The sequence below is a fragment of the Nicotiana tabacum genome, chromosome 17, assembly GCF_000715075.1.
Source record: "Nicotiana tabacum cultivar K326 chromosome 17, ASM71507v2, whole genome shotgun sequence".
NCBI lineage: Eukaryota > Viridiplantae > Streptophyta > Magnoliopsida > Solanales > Solanaceae > Nicotiana > Nicotiana tabacum.
In genome coordinates, this window is record NC_134096.1 from 42,601,626 (window position 1) to 42,620,686 (window position 19,061).

The window sequence follows — 19,061 nt, forward strand, 5'->3', positions numbered from 1 at the left end:
TTAAAGATAAAATTATCTTTAAAGTCTCTTAAAATTAAAGAATATGAAAGACGTTTTGTAAGCATTTTAATTTTTAATACGTCACATCAAACGATATAAAAATTAATTTCTGCATTACTAATCTCTGCTTTATTCTAATACGCTCAATCAAACGACCTCTTAATGGTAGATGTTGCAGAAGAGAATATTTAATCGAAAATGGAAGTTATTATTAATTAGAGAAATATGAAATAGATGAAAGTTGCTACGTACCTTACACTTCAGGATGTCAAGTTCAAAGAATTATCATTCACTCATTTTCCTCATGATGGGACGGACTGATTGCGCGACAGCACGCGCACAATACACACGCAGAGTAACATTCACGCACAAATGTCAAAATCTCAAAGACTAATACATAAATATCCTTTAATTCCTCAAATCTTTACGGTTAGCAACTTTGCCTCAAACTCTTTTCTCACATAAACTTTGATAATTCGTAAGCAATGGAATCGGAAGCTTCATCGTAAGTAAACACCAATCTTTAATTTTCCACTAACCCATAACTATAGTAATTGGACTTATAGAATTGTTTTTATAATAAATTCAGTCAACTAAAGAAAACTTATTATGATGGCTGCAGGTTCGAGTCGAGCGAGACGTTGGCAGCTTTTGTGGCGTCGACGCCGTTGCTGGAGGAGTCTTGGAAGGCTTGCGGCGTCGCCGATGCCTCGATGGATAGCCACTTCGCCGTGATTAAAGTTGGTGGGACAGCATACGTCGCGTTCTCCGGCATCAAATTGGCCGCCGGAGTCGACCAAAGTTGCCGGAATTTGGTGCCGCTGCCGGATGAACTATTTTCTGGCTTGTGCATGGATGGGCCGGATAATCCGCCCATGGTCCATGCCGGATTATTGCATCTTTTCCTATCAGTTTACACAGACAATTTCTTCCGTAATCAGGTCAGTTTATTTATGTAAGTATCTCCATATATAACTCATATATATATATATTACTTAATTCCATAACCATTTTCATGATCAAAACTCTCCTGTGGTTTTAATTAATCCTAAATTGTAACTAATGTATCTCCATACTATAGGTTTCCATAATGGTCATGAACAATTGCGCAGACGGCCAAATACTTAGTTAATCGTATCAATACGTAGTCAACTGAACAAATATAACTTGACCCCATTTGAGGGTGGTTCATTTTTTGGTATACATATTGAGAATATACCGATTCAATTTTAATGGATTAAAAATAATGTTATGACATGGATTGGATTTTTCCATTTTCATATATTAATATTTTTTTATTTTTTTTTGGTAACTAACTTTTGTATTAATCACCTTTGAAATTTACAAACCTATAGCTAGACTAATAACACAGTTAGCTATCTAACAAGTACAAGAAAAAACAATCAGACCTATACACTTCTAGAAAATATAATCTATCTCTAGAACATAAAGTTTTGTAACATGGTTGTTTACCCGAAAAATAGATAGAGTTGAATTTATACGCAATTCCAAAGATATATGGTGCAACTTAATACAAAATGCAAGGATAAATAAAATGTGAATATATATTGGAGAGAATGTAATCTAGACAAGGCAATCAAGAACAGTGAACCTTAGGTTTTAACAAATAGAATCAACCTAAGAAACTAGAATAGCCACTCTTTCTTGTAGAGGAATATAATACTTTCAATATAATGTAAATCTCAGAAAAAATATATATCCCTTACAGAAATGATAACCAAGCCCTTTTATAGTTGAGGGATTCGGCTCCAAGCATAATAAAATAAACATTCAGTGGGAGACCCATGATAAGTCAGTTTTTCCATAATTTCTACCAAGATTCCCTCTAGTGGGATTGCAACGGCTTTTGTCTGCGAGCTCGATCTTGCTTAGAATCCTCGATTTTGGTTCGAGCTTGATTTCGGCTCGAACTTGTGATCTTGATTCGAGCCCGATCCTGGTTCGAGCCCTCGAATTGATTCCAGGTCAATGTTGGTTGGTCTTTGGATTATCAGCACGATAGGTCTACCCGCGTCATGGTTTGATTCTTGTTCGAGTTTGATTATGATATTGATCTCGACACGGACCGGCCTCCCCGAGTTTGAGGTTAGTTCGTGCCCCCTTCGGGATCTTACTTCGATACATCACCCTTCGAATCATACCGTACATGCCAAGGCTGAAATCTATTTCGACCGTATACAGATAGTCCCCTCGTTTCTCAGAAAGAATATGGCGAGAAACGATATGATTTTCAACGGCTCGATCGGATTATATCTTGTCGTTTCCATCGGGTTCGACCATGACGCATTTGGTAGTTGTCCCATCGGTTTAGTCTTTCAAGGCATTTAATGCATGTCAGGCGGTGGTCGGCCACTGCTGATACTGAACCGCCATCGTTTGAACCTATAAATAACCCTTACCGTAAGCTGAACAAGAATGTCATTCCTTTGATCGTGTAATCCGTTTTGCGTCTAAGGGATGAAAATGAAAAAGAAGAAGAAGAAGAAGAAGAAGAGGACAATGAGTCCGCGCTGGCGGTCAGAACGAAGAGAGCCACCGATGCTTCATCGCCGGCTGGATCGATGATGCTCTATGGGGCTCCGTCCGCGCTGGCGGTCAGAACGAAGAGAGACACCGATGCTTCATCGCCGGCTGGATCGATGATGCTCTATGGGGCTCCGCCTCGAACTGAAGATATACCGGAGAAAGATTCATGTAGAGTCCCAGAACTATCGGATGTCGAAGACGCCTCTCATCGGAGTCAACCGGCAGGGGTTACAATCGAAGAGCCCCTCGAACCCCTCTAAGCCGAGGGGAACGCTCCAAGCGAGTCACTTGGGGCAGCAGCGATCGAGGATTTGCCTACCTTTTCCGCTTTTTCCGCAGGGGTAATTCGGGAAGCTCAAGCTCTGGGAGCCCTCGATCTAGACAGGCTTCACGATGAAGAAGATCCATTTCGTGACTTGTTTACTGGTATCGAGGATGTTGCTGGTGCCGGTGATAAATCAGATCTTTTTCACGGATTGCGGCAGGCTTTGAATCAGGTGAGCCTTTAAAAATCGTTTTGTTGGTACTGCCTTTATGTTCATTTTTCGTTAACTTCGCTTCTTGTTTCTTTGTAGGTTGCGCCAGTCCATCGAGAACAATGTTCTCGTTCCTAGAATGAGCTGCATCGATACGCGACTGACCTACACCGCGCTACTGATGAGAGGAACTCCCTTAGACTTTCCTTAGGGGCTGAGCTGGCCAAGGCTTATCGAGATCAGAATGATTTGTCTGAGCAGGTAATGATACTTTTTCAAATCTATGGGTTTGATACCGGAACGATAGCTAACATTTCGGTCTCACAACTGCAGCAAAAAATCGAGATGATAGGGAAGCTTTGTGAGGAGGTCGACGTGATAAGGATGGAATCCTTGCGGTGGAAAGAAAGTATGGACCGCTTTGCTGCAGAAAAAGAGACTGCTCGAGCCCAGTTATCGTCGTCTGAAACCCAACTTCAGAAAATGAAGGAAAAAGGCATGGTTCAAGCAAGAAGAATAGAGGAGCTTGAGGCTCGGTTGTCCTCTGTGCTCGCCAAGGCCGAATCCGATGCTGAAAAGGCAAAGGCCGATGCTGATGTGCTCGTGGCCGTCTATCAAGCCGATGCTGAAGCTGCCCAAGTCCAGGCAAGAGAGGCAGCCGAATCCGCCGATAGCCGAGCGCATTGGGTCGCCGAACTTGCTAAGTGCCGATCCAGAAGGGAAACTCTCGAGGAGATTCATGCTCGCGGCTTCGATCTCGCAGAAGAGATAAAAGGGCAAAAACACTCGAAGCTGATGCTGAAGCTCTGGTTTCTGATGGTGATGACGACGACGATGGGAGCAAGAGCGGATCCGAAAATGGGGGCGAACCTGATAAAGAAGAGACCGCTCCCGGTCGAGAAATTTAGTTCTTAGTTTTTACGTTGTAATCACCCATGCAGATAAATTTGTGTATAGGCATATCTCCCCCTTCGCCGACATGCTTCTGTTTTTGTTTCCTATTTTGCGAGGACTTTATTAGCCTTATGAATGTTTCCACAATGTTTTAAACCACTTAATCAAATTTGGACCTCGTAGTCTCTGCAACCGAGCGAGCGTTTACTCAAACTTGGGGCAATGTAGCCCTTTAGGCTTATTAGTTGTCAATGATTCGATCTTGAAGAAATATAGCCCGTGGGCGTGATGATCGAGCGAGTGTTTGCTCGGACTCAAAAATATAGCCCGTAGGCTTAGTCGAGTGAATGATTCGAACTCGAATTAATGTAGCCCGTAGGCTTAGTCGAGTGTTTGATTCGAACACGAATTAATGTAGCCCGTAGGCTTTAATGGTCGAGCGAGTGTTTGCTCGAACTCGAAATAAAAAATAGCCCATAAGCTTGGTCGAGTGAATGATTCGAACTCGAATTAATGTAGCCCGTAGGCTTAATGGTCGAGTGAGTGTTTTCTAGAACTCGAAATAAAAAAATAGCCCGTAGGCTTGGTCGAGTGAACGATTCGAACTCGAATTAATGTAGCATGTAGGCTTAATGATCGAGTGAGTGTTTGCTCGAACTCGAAATAAAAATAGTTCGTAGGCTTGGTCGAGTGAATGATTCGAACTCGAATTAATGTAGCCCGTAGGCTTAATGGTCGAGTGAGTGTTTGCTCAAACTTGAAATAAAAATAGCCCGTAGGCTTGGTCGAGTGAATGATTCGAACTCGAATTAATGTAGCCCGTAGGCTTAATGGTGGAGTGAGTGTTTGCTCGAACTTGAAATAAAAATAGCCCGTAGGCTTGGTCGAGTGAATGATTCGAACTCGAATTAATGTAGCCTGTAGGCTTAGTCGAATGTTTGATTCGAACTCGAATTAATGTAGCCCGTAGGCTTTAATGGTCGAGCGAACGTTTGCTCGAACTCGAAATAAAAAATAGCCCGTAGGCTTGGTCGAGTGAATGATTCGAACTCGAATTAATATAGCCCGTAGGCTTAATGGTCGAGTGAGTGTTTGCTCGAACTCGAAATAAAAAAAATAGCCCGTAGGCTTGGTCGAGTGAACGATTCGAACTCGAATTAATGTAGCCCGTAGGCTTAATGGTCGAGTGAGTGTTTGCTCGAACTCAAAAAAAAAAATAGCCCGTAGGCTTGGTCGAGTGAATGATTCGAACTCGAATTAATGTAGCCCGTAGGCTTAATGGTCGAGTGAGTGTTTGCTCAAACTTGAAATAAAAATAGCCCGTAGGCTTGGTCGAGTGAATGATTCGAACTCGAATTAATGTAGCCTGTAGGCTTAGCGGTCGAATTGTATCTTAATTCTTCGCACGTTATTACACGCCTGGGTTCGGGCCAATCTATATGAGCATGGTTCGCTTCGACCATTTGTCTCTTTACAATTTTCCTATTCGGACCCTGTTGCTGTGAAATAATTTTCTTGCGGGACCTCGGATATTGTTATAAATGATGCACGACCAATGGTTGCCTCATTAAAAACCTTGCCAAAAAATTCATTTGGGATAAAAGCCGGTCTAAGGGAAAAAGAGTGCAACACGTGCTTTCTGGCGAGAGATCCGTCCCTTGTTCGGACTTCTGCAGGGGTCAGTTTCGAGATATAAACGAATATGGAAAGGTTGTACCTTAACAGTAGTACCGTTTTAGATGTGATACATTCCAGCTGCTTGATAACTGTTTGCCGTTTATAAAGCCAATCCTATACGACCCCTTTCCAATGTCCTCGAGTACCTGATATGGTCCTCCCAATTCGGTCCTAGCTTCCCTTCATTCGGATTTCGGGTATTGATGGTAATTTTTCTCAACACTAAGTCCCCAGGCTTGAAATGGCGGAGCTTGGTTCTTCGATTATAATATCTTTCGATTCGCTGCTTTTGGGCGGCCATTCGGACGAGGGCAACTTCTCGCCTTTCGTCCGATAGTTTGAGGCTTATATTCATAGCCTCGTTATTTGATTCTTCCATCGCGAATCGAAATCTGGCACTGGGTTCACCAACCTCGACTGGTATCAATGCTTCGGATCCATATACTAAGGAGAACGGGGTCGCCCCCGTACTGGATTTTGACGTTGTCTGATATGCCCAAAGGACTTTAGGCAGGATTTCTATCCATCTCCCTTTAGCGTCGTTCAACCTCTTCTTTAAGTTTTGAATGACAGTTTTATTTGTTGATTCGACCTGCCCATTCCCACTGGGGTGGTATGGCGTCGACAATATCCTTCTTATCTTGTGGTTTTCGAGGAATCTTGTTACTTTGCCGCCAACGAATTGTTTTCCATTGTCACATACTATTTCGGCGGGTATCCCGAATCGGCATATGATATGATCCCAAATAAAGTCTATAACTTCTTTCTCTCTTATTTTCTCGAACGCTTGCGCTTCAACCCATTTAGAAAAATAGTCAGTCATAAACAAAATGAATTTGACTTTACCTGGGGTCGATGACAGAGGGCCGACGATGTCCATTCCCCATTTCATGATTGGCCACGGGGATAGGACCGAGTGGAGTTGTTCTCCGGGATGGTGAATCATTGGTGCGAACCTTTGACATTTATCACATTTACGAACAAATTCCTTCGTATCTTTGCCCATATCGATCCAATTATACCCTGCTCTGATTATTTTTTGAACTAATGTGTCGGCTCCAGAGTGATTCCCTCAAGTACCCTCATGCACTTCCCGTAGGACGTAATCGACATCCCATGGACCCAAGCATACCGCCAATGGTCCATTGAACGTTCTTCGGTACAGTGTTCCGTCTGAAGCCAGAGTGAATCGAGCAGCTTTGGTCCGTAGGGTTTTGGAATCTTTATGGTCAAAAGGGAGTTTTCCGCTTTTCAAATATTCAATATACTTGTTTCTCCAATCCCAGGTTAAGCTTGTAGAATTTATTTCGGCGTGACCTTCTTCGATTACCGATCTCGAAAGTTGAACAGCATTCCCCGAGCCCATATCATCTACCTCGACCGACGACCCCAAATTCACCAGCGCGTCGGCCTCATTATTCTGTTCCCGTGGTATATGCCGTAAAGTCCATTGTTTGAAATGGCGCAAAGTGATAAGCAGTTTATCTAAATACCTCTGCATTCTACCTTCTCAAACTTCAAAGGTGTTGTTTACTTGACTCACCACCAGCAAGGAGTCGAAATTCGCTTCAATGACTTCTGCTCCCAAGTTTCTAGCTAGCTTGAGACCTGCAATCATGGCTTCATACTCGGCCTCGTTGTTAGTCAATCTGATAGTTTTAATAAATTGCCTAATAATGCCACCCGTGGGTGGTTTCAAAACTATGCCTAGCCCGGACCCCTTTACGTTCGAAGCCCCGCCCGTAAAAAAGATCTATACCCCCGATGATGTACCCGATTTCAACAGTTCTTTTTCGACTTCGGGTACGAGGGCTGGTGTGAAATCGGCCACGAAGTCTGCTAAAATTTGAGACTTGATGGTCGTGCGGGGTTGATATTCGATATCGTACCCACTGAGTTCGACGGCCCATTTAGCCAATCGGCCTGATAACTCGGGTTTGTGCAAAATATTACGAAGCGGGTAAGTGGACAATACACATATGGGATGACATTGAAAGTATGGCCTTAACATCCTCGAGGCGCTTATCAGTGAAAGCACCAACCTTTCTAGGAGCGGATATCTAGTTTCCACCTCTCCTAAGGTTTGACTCGTATAATAAACGGAGAATTGCATACCTTGCTCCTCTCGAACTAGGACACCGCTTATGGCGACTTCCGATACTGCCAAGTACAAACAAAGTTTCTCGTCTGTTTTTGGAGTGTGAAGCAGTGGTGCGCTTGAAAGATATCGCTTTAGTTCTTCTAATTCTTGTTGGCACTCCGGGGTCCAAGAAAAATCGTTCTTCTTTTTTAGTAGAGAGAAAAATTTATGACTTCGATCAGATGATCTTGAGATGAACCGGCTTAAGGCGGCGATCCGACCCGTTAGCCTTTGTACGGCCTTCACGTTGTCTACAATGACGATGTCTTCAACGACCTTGATTTTATTGGGGTTAATCTCTATTCCCCGATGTGATACCATGAAGCCGAGGAACTTGCCCAAACCGACTCCGAAGGCACATTTTTCGGGGTTGAGCTTCATTTTGTATTTCCTCAAAATCTCGAACATTTCCTGCAAATGAATTAAATGGTCCTCTGCACGCAAGGACTTGACTAACATGTCATCAATATAAACTTCCATTGATTTTCCTATTTGTTCTTCGAACATTTTATTCACTAGGCGTTGGTAAGTGGCCCCTGCGTTTTTTAGGCCGAAGGGCATCACATTATAACAATACGTTCCATATTTGGTGACAAATGAGGTTTTTTCCTGGTCCTCCGGGTTCATCTGTATTTGATTATACCCGGAATAAGCATCGAGAAAAGTGAGAATCTCGTAGCCGTCCGTGGCATCGATCATGCGATCGATATTGGGCAACGGAAAGGAATCTTTGTGGCATGCTTTGTTCAAATCCTTATAGTCCACGCACATTCTAAGTTTGTCCCCTTTTTTAGGGACTACAACTACGTTGGCTAACCATTCGGGATATTTTACCTCCCGAATGGACCCTATTTTGAGAAGTTTGGTTACCTCGTCCTTTATGAATGCGTTCTTTCTATCGGACTGGGGTTTTCTTTTTTGCTTCACCGGTCTGAACCTGGGGTCCAAACTTAGTTGATACGTCGTTATGTCCGGCGGAATCCCTGTTATATCTAAATGGGACCAGGCAAAACAATCGATGTTATTGATAAGAAATTGAACGAGTTTCTTCCTGAGTTCAGGGCTCAACCCCGTTCCCAAGTATACCTTTCGCTTGGGCCGGCGCTCGATTAATATGACTAGCTCTAGCTCCTCGATCATCGATTTTGTGGCATCAGAGTCATCGGGAATCACGAAAGATCGAGGGACCCTTTGGTCTCCATCCTCTTCGATTTTCTGATTGTCTGGCTGGGTTGAAGCCGATGTCTGTGATTGCTATTTGGTGTCCCGTTCTCCTTCCGGCCCCGATCCTTTTATCGGTGAAAGTGAGGACACTGGTTTAGCTTCGTCGATGGCGAACATTTCTTTCGCGGCTGGTTGTTCTCCGTACACCATTTTGACACCTCCCGACGTCGGGTATTTGAGGGCCTAGTGTAGGGTCGAAGGCACAGCTCTCATGTTATGGATCCATGGCCTTCCGAAAAGGGCGTTATATCTCATATCGCCTTCGATCAAGTGAAACTTTGTTTCCTGGATGGTTCCGGCCACGTTTATTGGTAGGACTATCTCACCTTTGGTGGTTTCGCATGCCATATTGAACCCGTTTAGGACCAGAGTTGCAGGTACGATCTGATCCTGCAGGCCGAGCTGCTCCACTACCTTCAATCGGATGATATTGGCCTAGCTACCTGGATTGATTAACACATGCTTAATTTTAGTTTTATTTACGAGTACAGATATTACCAGCGGATCGTTGTGAGGTTGGATGACCCCCTCTGCATCTTCATCACCAAAGGACAGAGTCCCTATGGGTGTGTAATCTTGAGTCCGAGATCGCTTTTCCCTCACCATCGATGTTTTAGTGCGTTTAAGCATTGGTCCCCGGGGGGTATCGATGCCACCGATGATCATGTGGATAACGTGCTGTGGTTCTTCTTGCTCGTTTTGCTTGCTGAAATCCCTACTTCTAAAATGGCTCCTTGCCCTATCACTCAGAAACTCCCGAAGGTGCCCTTTGTTAAATAGGCGAGCTATTTCCTCTCTTAGTTGCTTGCAATCTTCCATTCTGTGGCCATGGGTACCATGATATTCACACGTTTGATTGGGATTTCTTCGGGCAAGATCGGTCTGCATTGCTCGAGGCCATTTAGTGTCTTCGATGCGTCCGATGGCCGACACGAGAGCGGATGCACCAACGCTGAAGTTATATTCTGATAATTGAGGTGCTTCTATAGGCTCAGTATATTTATCGAAGCCGCTCTTACTCATAAGCCCCCGAGAATTTTGTCCTCGATCAATTCTTTGATTGTTCCGAACTGTGTTGCGTGCTGAACCGTTGTTCACCCGATCTGCGACGTATGATCGATATCGGTCTCTGTTCGACCTTTGTTCTCTGTCGATCTGCTTTTGATTAATAACTGTCTTGTTCTGATGAACAGGTCCGTACAGAGCCCCCGACTGATCATCCTCGACCCTAATTTTCGATTGATATCGGTTGTGCACATCTGCCCAAGTTACCGCTGGATACTCGATCAAATTTTGTTTCAGCCGATGTGATGCTGTCGAACTTAGCTCGTTCAACCCTTGGGTGAAAGATTGTACGGCCCAGTCGTCTGTGACCGGGGGTAATTCCATGCGTTCCATTTGAAATCGGGATACGAATTCCCTCAGCATTTCTCCCTGCCTTTGCTTTACTTTGAAGAGGTCTGATTTTCTCGTTGCAACCTTTATGGGACTAGCATGTGATTTTCCGAATGAATCTACTAACATGGCAAAAGAATCGATTGAATTCGGCGGTAAATTGTGGCACCGGATCATAGCTCCTTTCGAAAGGTCTCCCCGAACTTTTTCAACAGCACGGATTCGATCTCATCGTCTTCCAAATCGTTGCCTTTTATGGCACATAGAGGTTACATGTTCGTTAGGATCGGTCGTACCGTTATATTTGGGAATTTCAGGCATACAGAATTTTTTGGGGATTGGCTTCGGTGCCGCACTCGACGGAAAAGGCTTTTGTTTGAATTTTTTTGAATCAAGCCTTTTATCATTGGTGGAGCCCCTGGGATTTGGTCGACCCTGGCATTGTACGTTTTCACCCTCTTGTCGTTGGCTTCGACTCGTTTTGTGAGTTCCTCGAGCAATTTAGTAATTTCGGGAGTAGTCCCCGATTCTTGCTTGTTAGATTTCACTACGGCAGGTTCTGTTCTGGGGTGACTTCTCGAAGTGGATTGGAAACCGGTCTGCTTTGTGCGCGAGTTTGGCTCTGTAGCTGAGCTATCGCTACTTGCAACATCTCGAAGATCATGCGTAAGCTGGCCCCGATTTTCCCTAGGCTTTGGGTGTCTTGGGCTACGGATCGAGCACCGCCCTGAATGCTTCTTTTCGGTTCGGAACGCTGGTTCGCTTCCAAAGCAATTTGTGAATTGACATCCAGTGGTACTTCGGCTCGAATCTCGGGTACTTTGATTCGAGCCTCGGGTGGTGCCAAGTTGTTGGTTTCATCTTGAAGGACGACTTCGTAATCGGTCGGTGAAGCCATTCGATCGGTGGCTATTCGTAGCTGACCCTGAATTGAAGATGTTTTCGGAAATAAGTGCGAGGTACAATGGCGTATTTGTTTTTAGATTTGTATCAAGTGACCACTGTTATCCTCGGCCCCACGGTGGGCGCCAAACTGTTTACCCGAAAAATAGATAGAGTTAAATTTATACGCAGTTTCGAAGATATGTGGTGCAACTTAATACAAAATGCAAGGATAAATAAAATGTGAATATAGATTGGAGAGAATGTAATCTAGACAAGGCAATCAAGAAAAGTGAACCTTAGGTTTTAACAAATAGAATCAATCTAAGAAAGTAGAATAGCCACTCTTTCTTGTAGAGGAATATAATACTTTCAATATAATGTAAATCTCAGAAAAAATATATGTCCCTTACAGAAATGATAACCAAGCCCTTTTATAGTGGAGGGATTCGGCTCCAAGCATAATAAAATAAACATTCAGTGGGAGACCCATGATAAGTCAGTTTTTCCATAATTTCTGCCAAGATTCCCTCTTGTGGGATTGCAACGGTTTTTGTCTGCGAGCTCGATCTTGCTTAGAATCCTCGATTTTGGTTTGAGCTTGATTTCAGCTCGAACTTGTGATCTTGGTTCGAGCCCGATCCTGGTTCGAGCCCTCGAATTGATTCCAGGTCAATGTTGGTTGGTTTTTGGATTATCAGCACGATAGGTCTACCCGCGTCATGGTTCGATTCTTGTTCGAGTTTGATTATGATATCGATCTCGACACGGACCGGCCTCCTCGGGTTTGAGGTTAGTTCGTGCCCCCTTCGGGATCTTATTTCGATACATCACCCTTCGAACCATACCGGACATGTCAAGACTGAAATCTATTTCAACCGTATACAATGGTCTTGTCCCTCAGACCTGCTCTAATATTACAAATATTGGTAGTTTCCCTTGCAATGTCTTCCTAGTTTCGACTCTTCTTTTCAGAAATCACTTAATTCCTCTCCATCCATATAATCTTGAAGATTTGTGCTTGTTGTGATCTACCTTTAGCACTCTGGATAACACTTTAAATTTCTTTCTTTTTTTAAGGAAAAAAAGTGCAATAACGGATATTTTACTCCCTCCATTCACTTTCTGTGATAATTAAAAATTCCGTAGAATAATGCTTACAAAAAGTTACGAAATACTCTTGGTAACAACAATAACAATAATAACAAACTAGTATAATCTCACAAATGAGGTATATGAATGATAGTGTATACTGTTTCGAAGACCTGTTTTTTTATTAATAAAAAAGGAAGCTAAAAATTACTAACATATGATTCTGCCACATTTTCCTTCGACAAAATAAAGTAACTCAAAATTTCGACATTTCTTATATTGTATCTACAAAAGTAAGCAAAAGAACTTTAATGTGAAATAGAATAACAATTATCAAGCATACATACTGCTACTGAAGGTAGAAATTTAATTTGGGTGAAAAGAGGAAGATTAATTTTTTAGTTCCATGTCCGTCGTAACAAGAAAAGCTTTTACCAGAATGAATAAGTTCCAGAACTAAAAAAATTATAAAAATCTCCATGTGCATCATAATCGACTCTTGACTTTTGACTAGGATATGGAACCGTAGAAGTTTGAAGATTTAAAAAATATAAAAAAATTATTTAATACTAAAACAAAGTGTATTTTTCCTGGGAAAAAAACAAAAATTATTCTCGTCTAGATTTTTTAGAACTTTCACACACTCTATACTGTTCCTTTCATCATTTGATTCAATGAACCACAATATAAGTCAACATCACATTCTTGTATTTTAATACTAATTTGTTTATTTATTTATTTATTTTCTTTCAGAATTCTGTGAAATTGACAAAGCAAAGACCGAGCTTTTCAACAACCATTTTATGTCGTCCAAAGTAGATTCCATGTGCATTATTTGATTAAATGAACCATTCAAGTCACATCAAACCCTACAATCCTTTGTTAGTCGTTCTGCATAAAGTTTTTCTCGAATTTAACGTTTATATTGTTAAGGGGTGAGTTTCTTTTTTCCGGAAAAATGGACAAAAAGCAATTTTTCAGACAACTAATCAGTATTTAGCCACCATTTCAAAACTATTCAAACTTTATCATTAATTTTCTTGGGTGGTCATTCAATTTTGTGTTCATTACACAAAAGTCATTTTTCTTCTTTTTGTTACGTAAAAATCATTCAACTTTGTGTTCATTACTCAAAGATCATTTTTCTTTCTTTTGTTATACAAAAATCATTTTAATTTGCTCTATTTATCCCATAAGTCACATTGGTCAGATTTTATAATACTTTTACTTAAAAATTCTATTATATCCTTGATATTATAAATCCTCTCATTTATGTAATACCTCCTATATTATATACTATATATTTGTACCTAGGTATTTTACTTATAATTAAAATAACTTTAAATTATTTTATTTATTATTTTTACAATATATCCATACATTTAATTTTTTTCATGGCACTCAATTTGTTTAACCATATTCAAACATGACATATTTTAAATATAAAAATTATAACAAAATATATATTTTTTAAATATTTATTTAAAATAATAAAAATAGATTTTTTTTAACAAATGATAGTTTTTTTTTATAGTTAATAAGAATTTTAGAAAAAGTTTCAAAGATATTTGTGTTTAATATTAAGTTTTTAAAACTTTATCTGTTAATATTATTTATTTGAAAGTATTAATCCGATGTGTCATTGTGCTAAATGTAAGTATTTTATTTATTGGATTAATGGGTATGGTTTGGCTGATAAATCAATGAGCTTTGATTTTATAATTTTTATTAAAAATATTTCATTAAGCATGGTTAAGAACGTGGATTTGAGATTTATTCACGGCAATGTTACCTACAAATTTAATAATGCTACTTATATATTTTAAAAATTAATGTTAATAAAAAATTTAATGTACGAATATATTATAAAAAATAATAAATAAAATAATATTAAGTTATTTTAATTATAAGTAAAATATCTGGGTGAAAGTATATTATATAGTATATAATATAGAAGGTGTTGCATAAATGGGAGGATTTATAATGTCAAGGGCATAATAGATTTTTCGGGTGAAAGGTTTGTAAAATCTGGTCAAAGTGACTATTGTGATAATTAGAGCATAGTAAAATAATTTTTGTGTAATAAAAGAAAGAAAAGTGATTTTTGAGTAATGAACACAAAATTGAATGATTTTTATGTAACAAAAGAAAGAAATGTGACTTTTAAGTAATAAATACAAAATTGAATAACCACCCATAAAATTTACCCAAACTTTAGCCGTCTTTAATATGAAACCCCGAGGCCATAGTTAAAACAAGAAAAAACATACAAAAAATTCGCTGGAGTTTGAATTGCCACAATTCACATTGTTCAAACTCCAAGACAGTGTGATGAAGTTTCACTTGTTTAAGTTGGAATGGAAGACAGTGTGATAAAATTGGTTTATAAGTGGCTTATCTACGCGTTTGGTAAACATCAAAAGTGTTTATAAGTTAAGTGCTTATAAGCTAAAATCAGCTATCAACCATAAGTTGGTCACTCCTAACTTATGGTTTTTAGCTAAAAAAAACACTTTTAGTTTGATTTAGGCTTTTATTAGTTTTTCCTTAATAATATTTTTTAATTCACAAAATATTTTTCCCAAAATAAATTTTCTAACATTCTTTTCATTCCATATTTGTTGTTCATCTTTTTCTTTACAGAGATACTTTTTAATTTATAATCTTTTTAAAAGTTTTAAAGGATATTTTAATCATTTTAATAAAAGAATAACTTATCAGCATTTTTCTATCGAACACATCAATTGCTTATTATCAGTTTCAGCACGTCTATCCAAACATGTAAATCCTTATTTTAAAAAATCAGTTTCAACACTTAAAAATATTAACACTTCAAGTTTATCGGTTATTTACGATCGAACGATTTCAAAATAATGGGGGTGATTTCCTAGGTGGTAAACTGGTACTAATATAAAAGTGAAATTCTTGGAGTTCGGACTTATAAAAGTAAAAATCCAAGACCAATAACTTTTACGGAGTACTACTCATGCTCCATAGTGTGCTCGAGTTTTTTTTCTAGAAGTTCGAACTGTGCTAGAGCGGAGCATACAGGAGTTTCTAACACGTTGTGTTAGAGTTTCACATCTTAAATTTTGGAACTCCAGGACAGTAACGAAAATAATGAAGTGGTCTCTATCGCTTTGTTTCAACTGATGAAAAAGACAAGGACAGAAAGGTATCTATGACTGAAAACTTGTATTTTTCAAATTAATTTCAAATGATGGCTGAACAATAAAAAGCAGAATAAAAAGTGGCCTACCCGTGTCATTTATACTTTTTCTCCCGCTATAAGTTTTCTTCTAGAGAAATGTTCAAACACATTTGACTCACTAATAATTAATTTCATAATTTAACAACATGTGTACGAAATTTAATAAAAATTCAACAATAGAATACCTTGCAATTAATGTGATAAAGATATTTCACTACTTAAACACTCAATAATTCCTTTCAGGAAAATATTTGAGTGTATTCATTAGTATTAGTTATTAGAGAAAAGTTTTAAACGTAAACTATGCGTCATATATATGATATAGTCAAATATATTAAGTCATTTAGGAATGTGTTGATCATATTATAATGTTATAACTTACTATAATCTTTCAAAATCTTTTGACGTTTCTCTTTAAGTAATTGTTTATTTAATTTGCAAATGCGAAAATAGCGCACTAGTAAAAAAATTTACTATGAACAAGACTATCATAGGTTGAGTTAGTCTTATTCATCACTCCAAATACATAATTTTTCGCCAGGAGTAAAATGTGGGTAAAAGCACATGTGCACTTGGTAATATTTGCACCAAACGACTAGATGCGTGACATGGTTGGACATAAATTTCTATCACTTAACTATGGGTAATTATCATGTGTTCCACCTCTTTTGATCACTTAATCATGGTAAGTTGGTAAGTTGAGAGAGATTATTTTAAATGGTACTAAAACTTAAAGCTCTTTCGTAAAGTATCTCTTAAAACTTAATGATCAACTGAAAATTGAAAAAAATAAAAGAGAAGGATAATCATTTGAAAAAAGTTGATATGACGAAATTAATGAATTTCTCGAAATGTTTAAGAAATCTGAAAACAATACAAGATCTAATAATTTCTAAAATTGTTTCTCTTCATAAAATTACCTACAAATTAAAAGCTTTTTCTCGGTTTTTATTTTCTTGAATTTTCCCTCAAAGAAATTCTGTCACATTTCTTCTCTTGAAAATATGCAGATGGTAGAAATAATGAACACGACCAAGTCACTAGTCATAACAGGACACTCGGTTGGAGGAGCAATTGCTTCCCTCTTAGCTCTTTGGCTTCTCTCCCACCTGCAAACTGTTTGTTCAGTAATTTGCATTACCTTTGGCTCCCCAATGCTTGGCAATGAGTCCTATTCCCAAGCCATTCTTCAAGAAAGATGGGCTGGACATTTTTGCCATGTGGTTTCACAGCATGATATAGTGCCAAGACTGCTCTTTGCCCCTTCTCCTACTCCACTCATTCCACTGGCTTCATCTTCATGTTCTTTCCAGTTTATTTTTCACTTATCTGAGGAAAACAAGACTCTGCTATTCCGCATTGTGCTGGCTTCTCTTGAAGTTATATCGAAAGGTGAATGTAAGAGTTCATTTTGGCCCTTTGGGAGCTACTTGTTCTGCACCAACATGGGTGCAGTTTGTGTCGATAATGGGATGCTTATCGTAAAGTTGCTTTACTTGACGTTACTGAATGGTTCACCAAGTTCTAGCCTCGACGATCATCTTGGTTACACGCATTTTATTCAGAAAGTTCATTGGCAATTTATAGAGAGTAGATGCTTCGTGGGAGGCAATCTACCTGAGGCAAGCTATGAAGCAGGGATAACATTGGCGCTGGAGTCATTAGGAATAGCTTCTCATGTAATGTCAGACATTTATATTGACTAATTTCATATGCTAGTAATGTTGCAGAGCAATTTTCATCACACGAGAGCAATGTATGCTGTATTGGTACTATATCACATGTATTGATACTCGTACATTGCTCTAAAGGGATGAAAATTGCTCTCGTATCGTTGATTCTAGTTTTCACATGGTTCATCTCTATGTTGGTTCTCATTCTCTGATTTTGCTTCTACTTGACAAACAGGAATTGAATTCAGAAGATGCTAAGAAGGCCCTGAAAGAGGCAAAAAAGTCAGGTCGAACTCGCAACCATAATAGTGCCAACCTTGCAATTGATTTATCCAAGATCAATCCACTAAGAGCACAGATAGAGTGGTATAAAGCATCATGTGATAAATCTAGTGATCAAATGGGATATTACGATTCGTACAAGCAACGAGGTGCCTCGAAAAGGGACTTTAAGGTCAATATGAACAGGATCAGACTTGCTAAGTTTTGGGATTCTGTGATTGACAAGTGGGAAAAGAATCAACTCCCCTATGATTTTCATAAGCGTGCAAAGTGGGTAAATGCTTCTCAATTCTACAAACTCCTCGTAGAGCCACTCGATATTGCAGAGTACTACAGGAGTGGGATGCATCGTGTGAAAGGCCACTATATGCAGCACGGTCGGGAGAGAAGGTACAAGATTTTCGATACGTGGTGGAATGACGGAGAGGTTGAGAATGGCACAGATCATACTACTGCTGCAAGGAGCAGGTTCGCGAGTTCGACACAAGATTCATGCTTTTGGGCTAAGGTTGAGGAGGCAAGAGACAGGCTGATTAAAGTCAGAGCTGAGGCTGATGCCAGAAATTTTGTCAAGATGTTGGAAGATATCACTAAGTTTGATCAATATGCTAGGAGATTGATTGAAAATAAGGAGGTTTCAAAAGATGTTTTGGCCAAAAACTCAAGCTACACATTGTTTATAGAGGAATGGAAGGAATTCCAATCTCAGTTACAGCTGGTGCAAGCTCACTTTCCTGGAATTCCTGAGGGTGAAATGGTTCCTTAGATAAATATTGCTTGAAGTTTGTGGATCCAGTTAGGGCATCAGATCCACCTTATCTCTACATAGTAGTAATAAAGAAGCTCAACTGAAATATCTATTCTAAGTCTTACCTCCAATCTTAATGTAAACACATCAGTATCAAAAGTGGGCCTGAATTATATAAAGAGGATCTATCTTTGCAAGGAAAACAGATATGAATTATAACCAGATGATCTATTTTAAGGAACTGTCAATAATCACTGGATGAAAAAGTTGAAAGAAATTTTAGAGGTTAGAAAGTGCACATATTACGAAAACAAAAGGCATATAAGCTACTAACACTAGTGATAAACTGGTAATTAATTTATACATGTCCCAAAGTGAACTTAGATAATCTTTAGATAGCATTATCTTTGCAAAAATAGGAGGAACTAAACTACTCAAGGAACTATAATCACCAAATACAATTGCCTAGGTCTTTGATCAAATGTTAAGATTACAACTCATGATGTGTGGATAAGAACGTCACGAGTTCGAATTCATAACTATCAAAGACAATCGTGTTTAGGCTTTTAATTTAGTGGTAAGAGCGCAGCTCATGATGCAGTCACGAGTTCAAACTCAGTTATGAGCGAATGCATCGTATTTAATTGGAGAAGGGTTGAGAACAATCCCATCATTCATTGAGTTTCGAACTGTACGCCAATTGCACTTCATAAGTTTCTCGATTATTTAAAAAGAAAACTCTTGCTAGAATCGTGGCATTGCCAAATTTTTTCGGACAAATATATGCAAATATCTATTATCCTAACACCATTTAAGACCT

The 19,061-nt window shown here is 39.3% G+C and overlaps 1 protein-coding gene across 2 annotated transcripts; it reads left to right on the plus strand.

Moving 5' to 3' along the window:
* Positions 1-217: 217 nt before the first annotated feature.
* LOC107768730 (lipase-like PAD4) lies at positions 218-18,444 on the plus strand. 2 transcript variants are annotated; one of them, XM_075234228.1, is made up of 4 exons: positions 218-505; positions 623-941; positions 16,549-17,217; positions 17,447-18,444. In XM_075234228.1, the coding sequence occupies exons 1-4, from the start codon at positions 486-488 to the stop codon at positions 18,257-18,259; spliced, it is 1,821 nt and encodes a 606-aa protein (XP_075090329.1). In that variant the 5' UTR covers positions 218-485; the 3' UTR covers positions 18,260-18,444. The 2 variants fall into 2 exon arrangements, with proteins under 2 accessions (XP_075090329.1, XP_075090330.1); XM_075234229.1 differs by having other exon boundaries at positions 343-509.
* The last annotated feature ends 617 nt before the right edge of the window (positions 18,445-19,061 follow it).

Excerpts from the sequence above, each read along its gene's own strand:
- LOC107768730 (XM_075234228.1), top strand. The coding sequence starts at position 486 with ATGGAATCGGAAGCTTCATC. Across the intron at positions 506-622 it reads ATGGAATCGGAAGCTTCATC|GTTCGAGTCGAGCGAGACGT; the intron begins GTAAGTAAACAC and ends TGATGGCTGCAG. Across the intron at positions 17,218-17,446 it reads CATTAGGAATAGCTTCTCAT|GAATTGAATTCAGAAGATGC; the intron begins GTAATGTCAGAC and ends CTTGACAAACAG.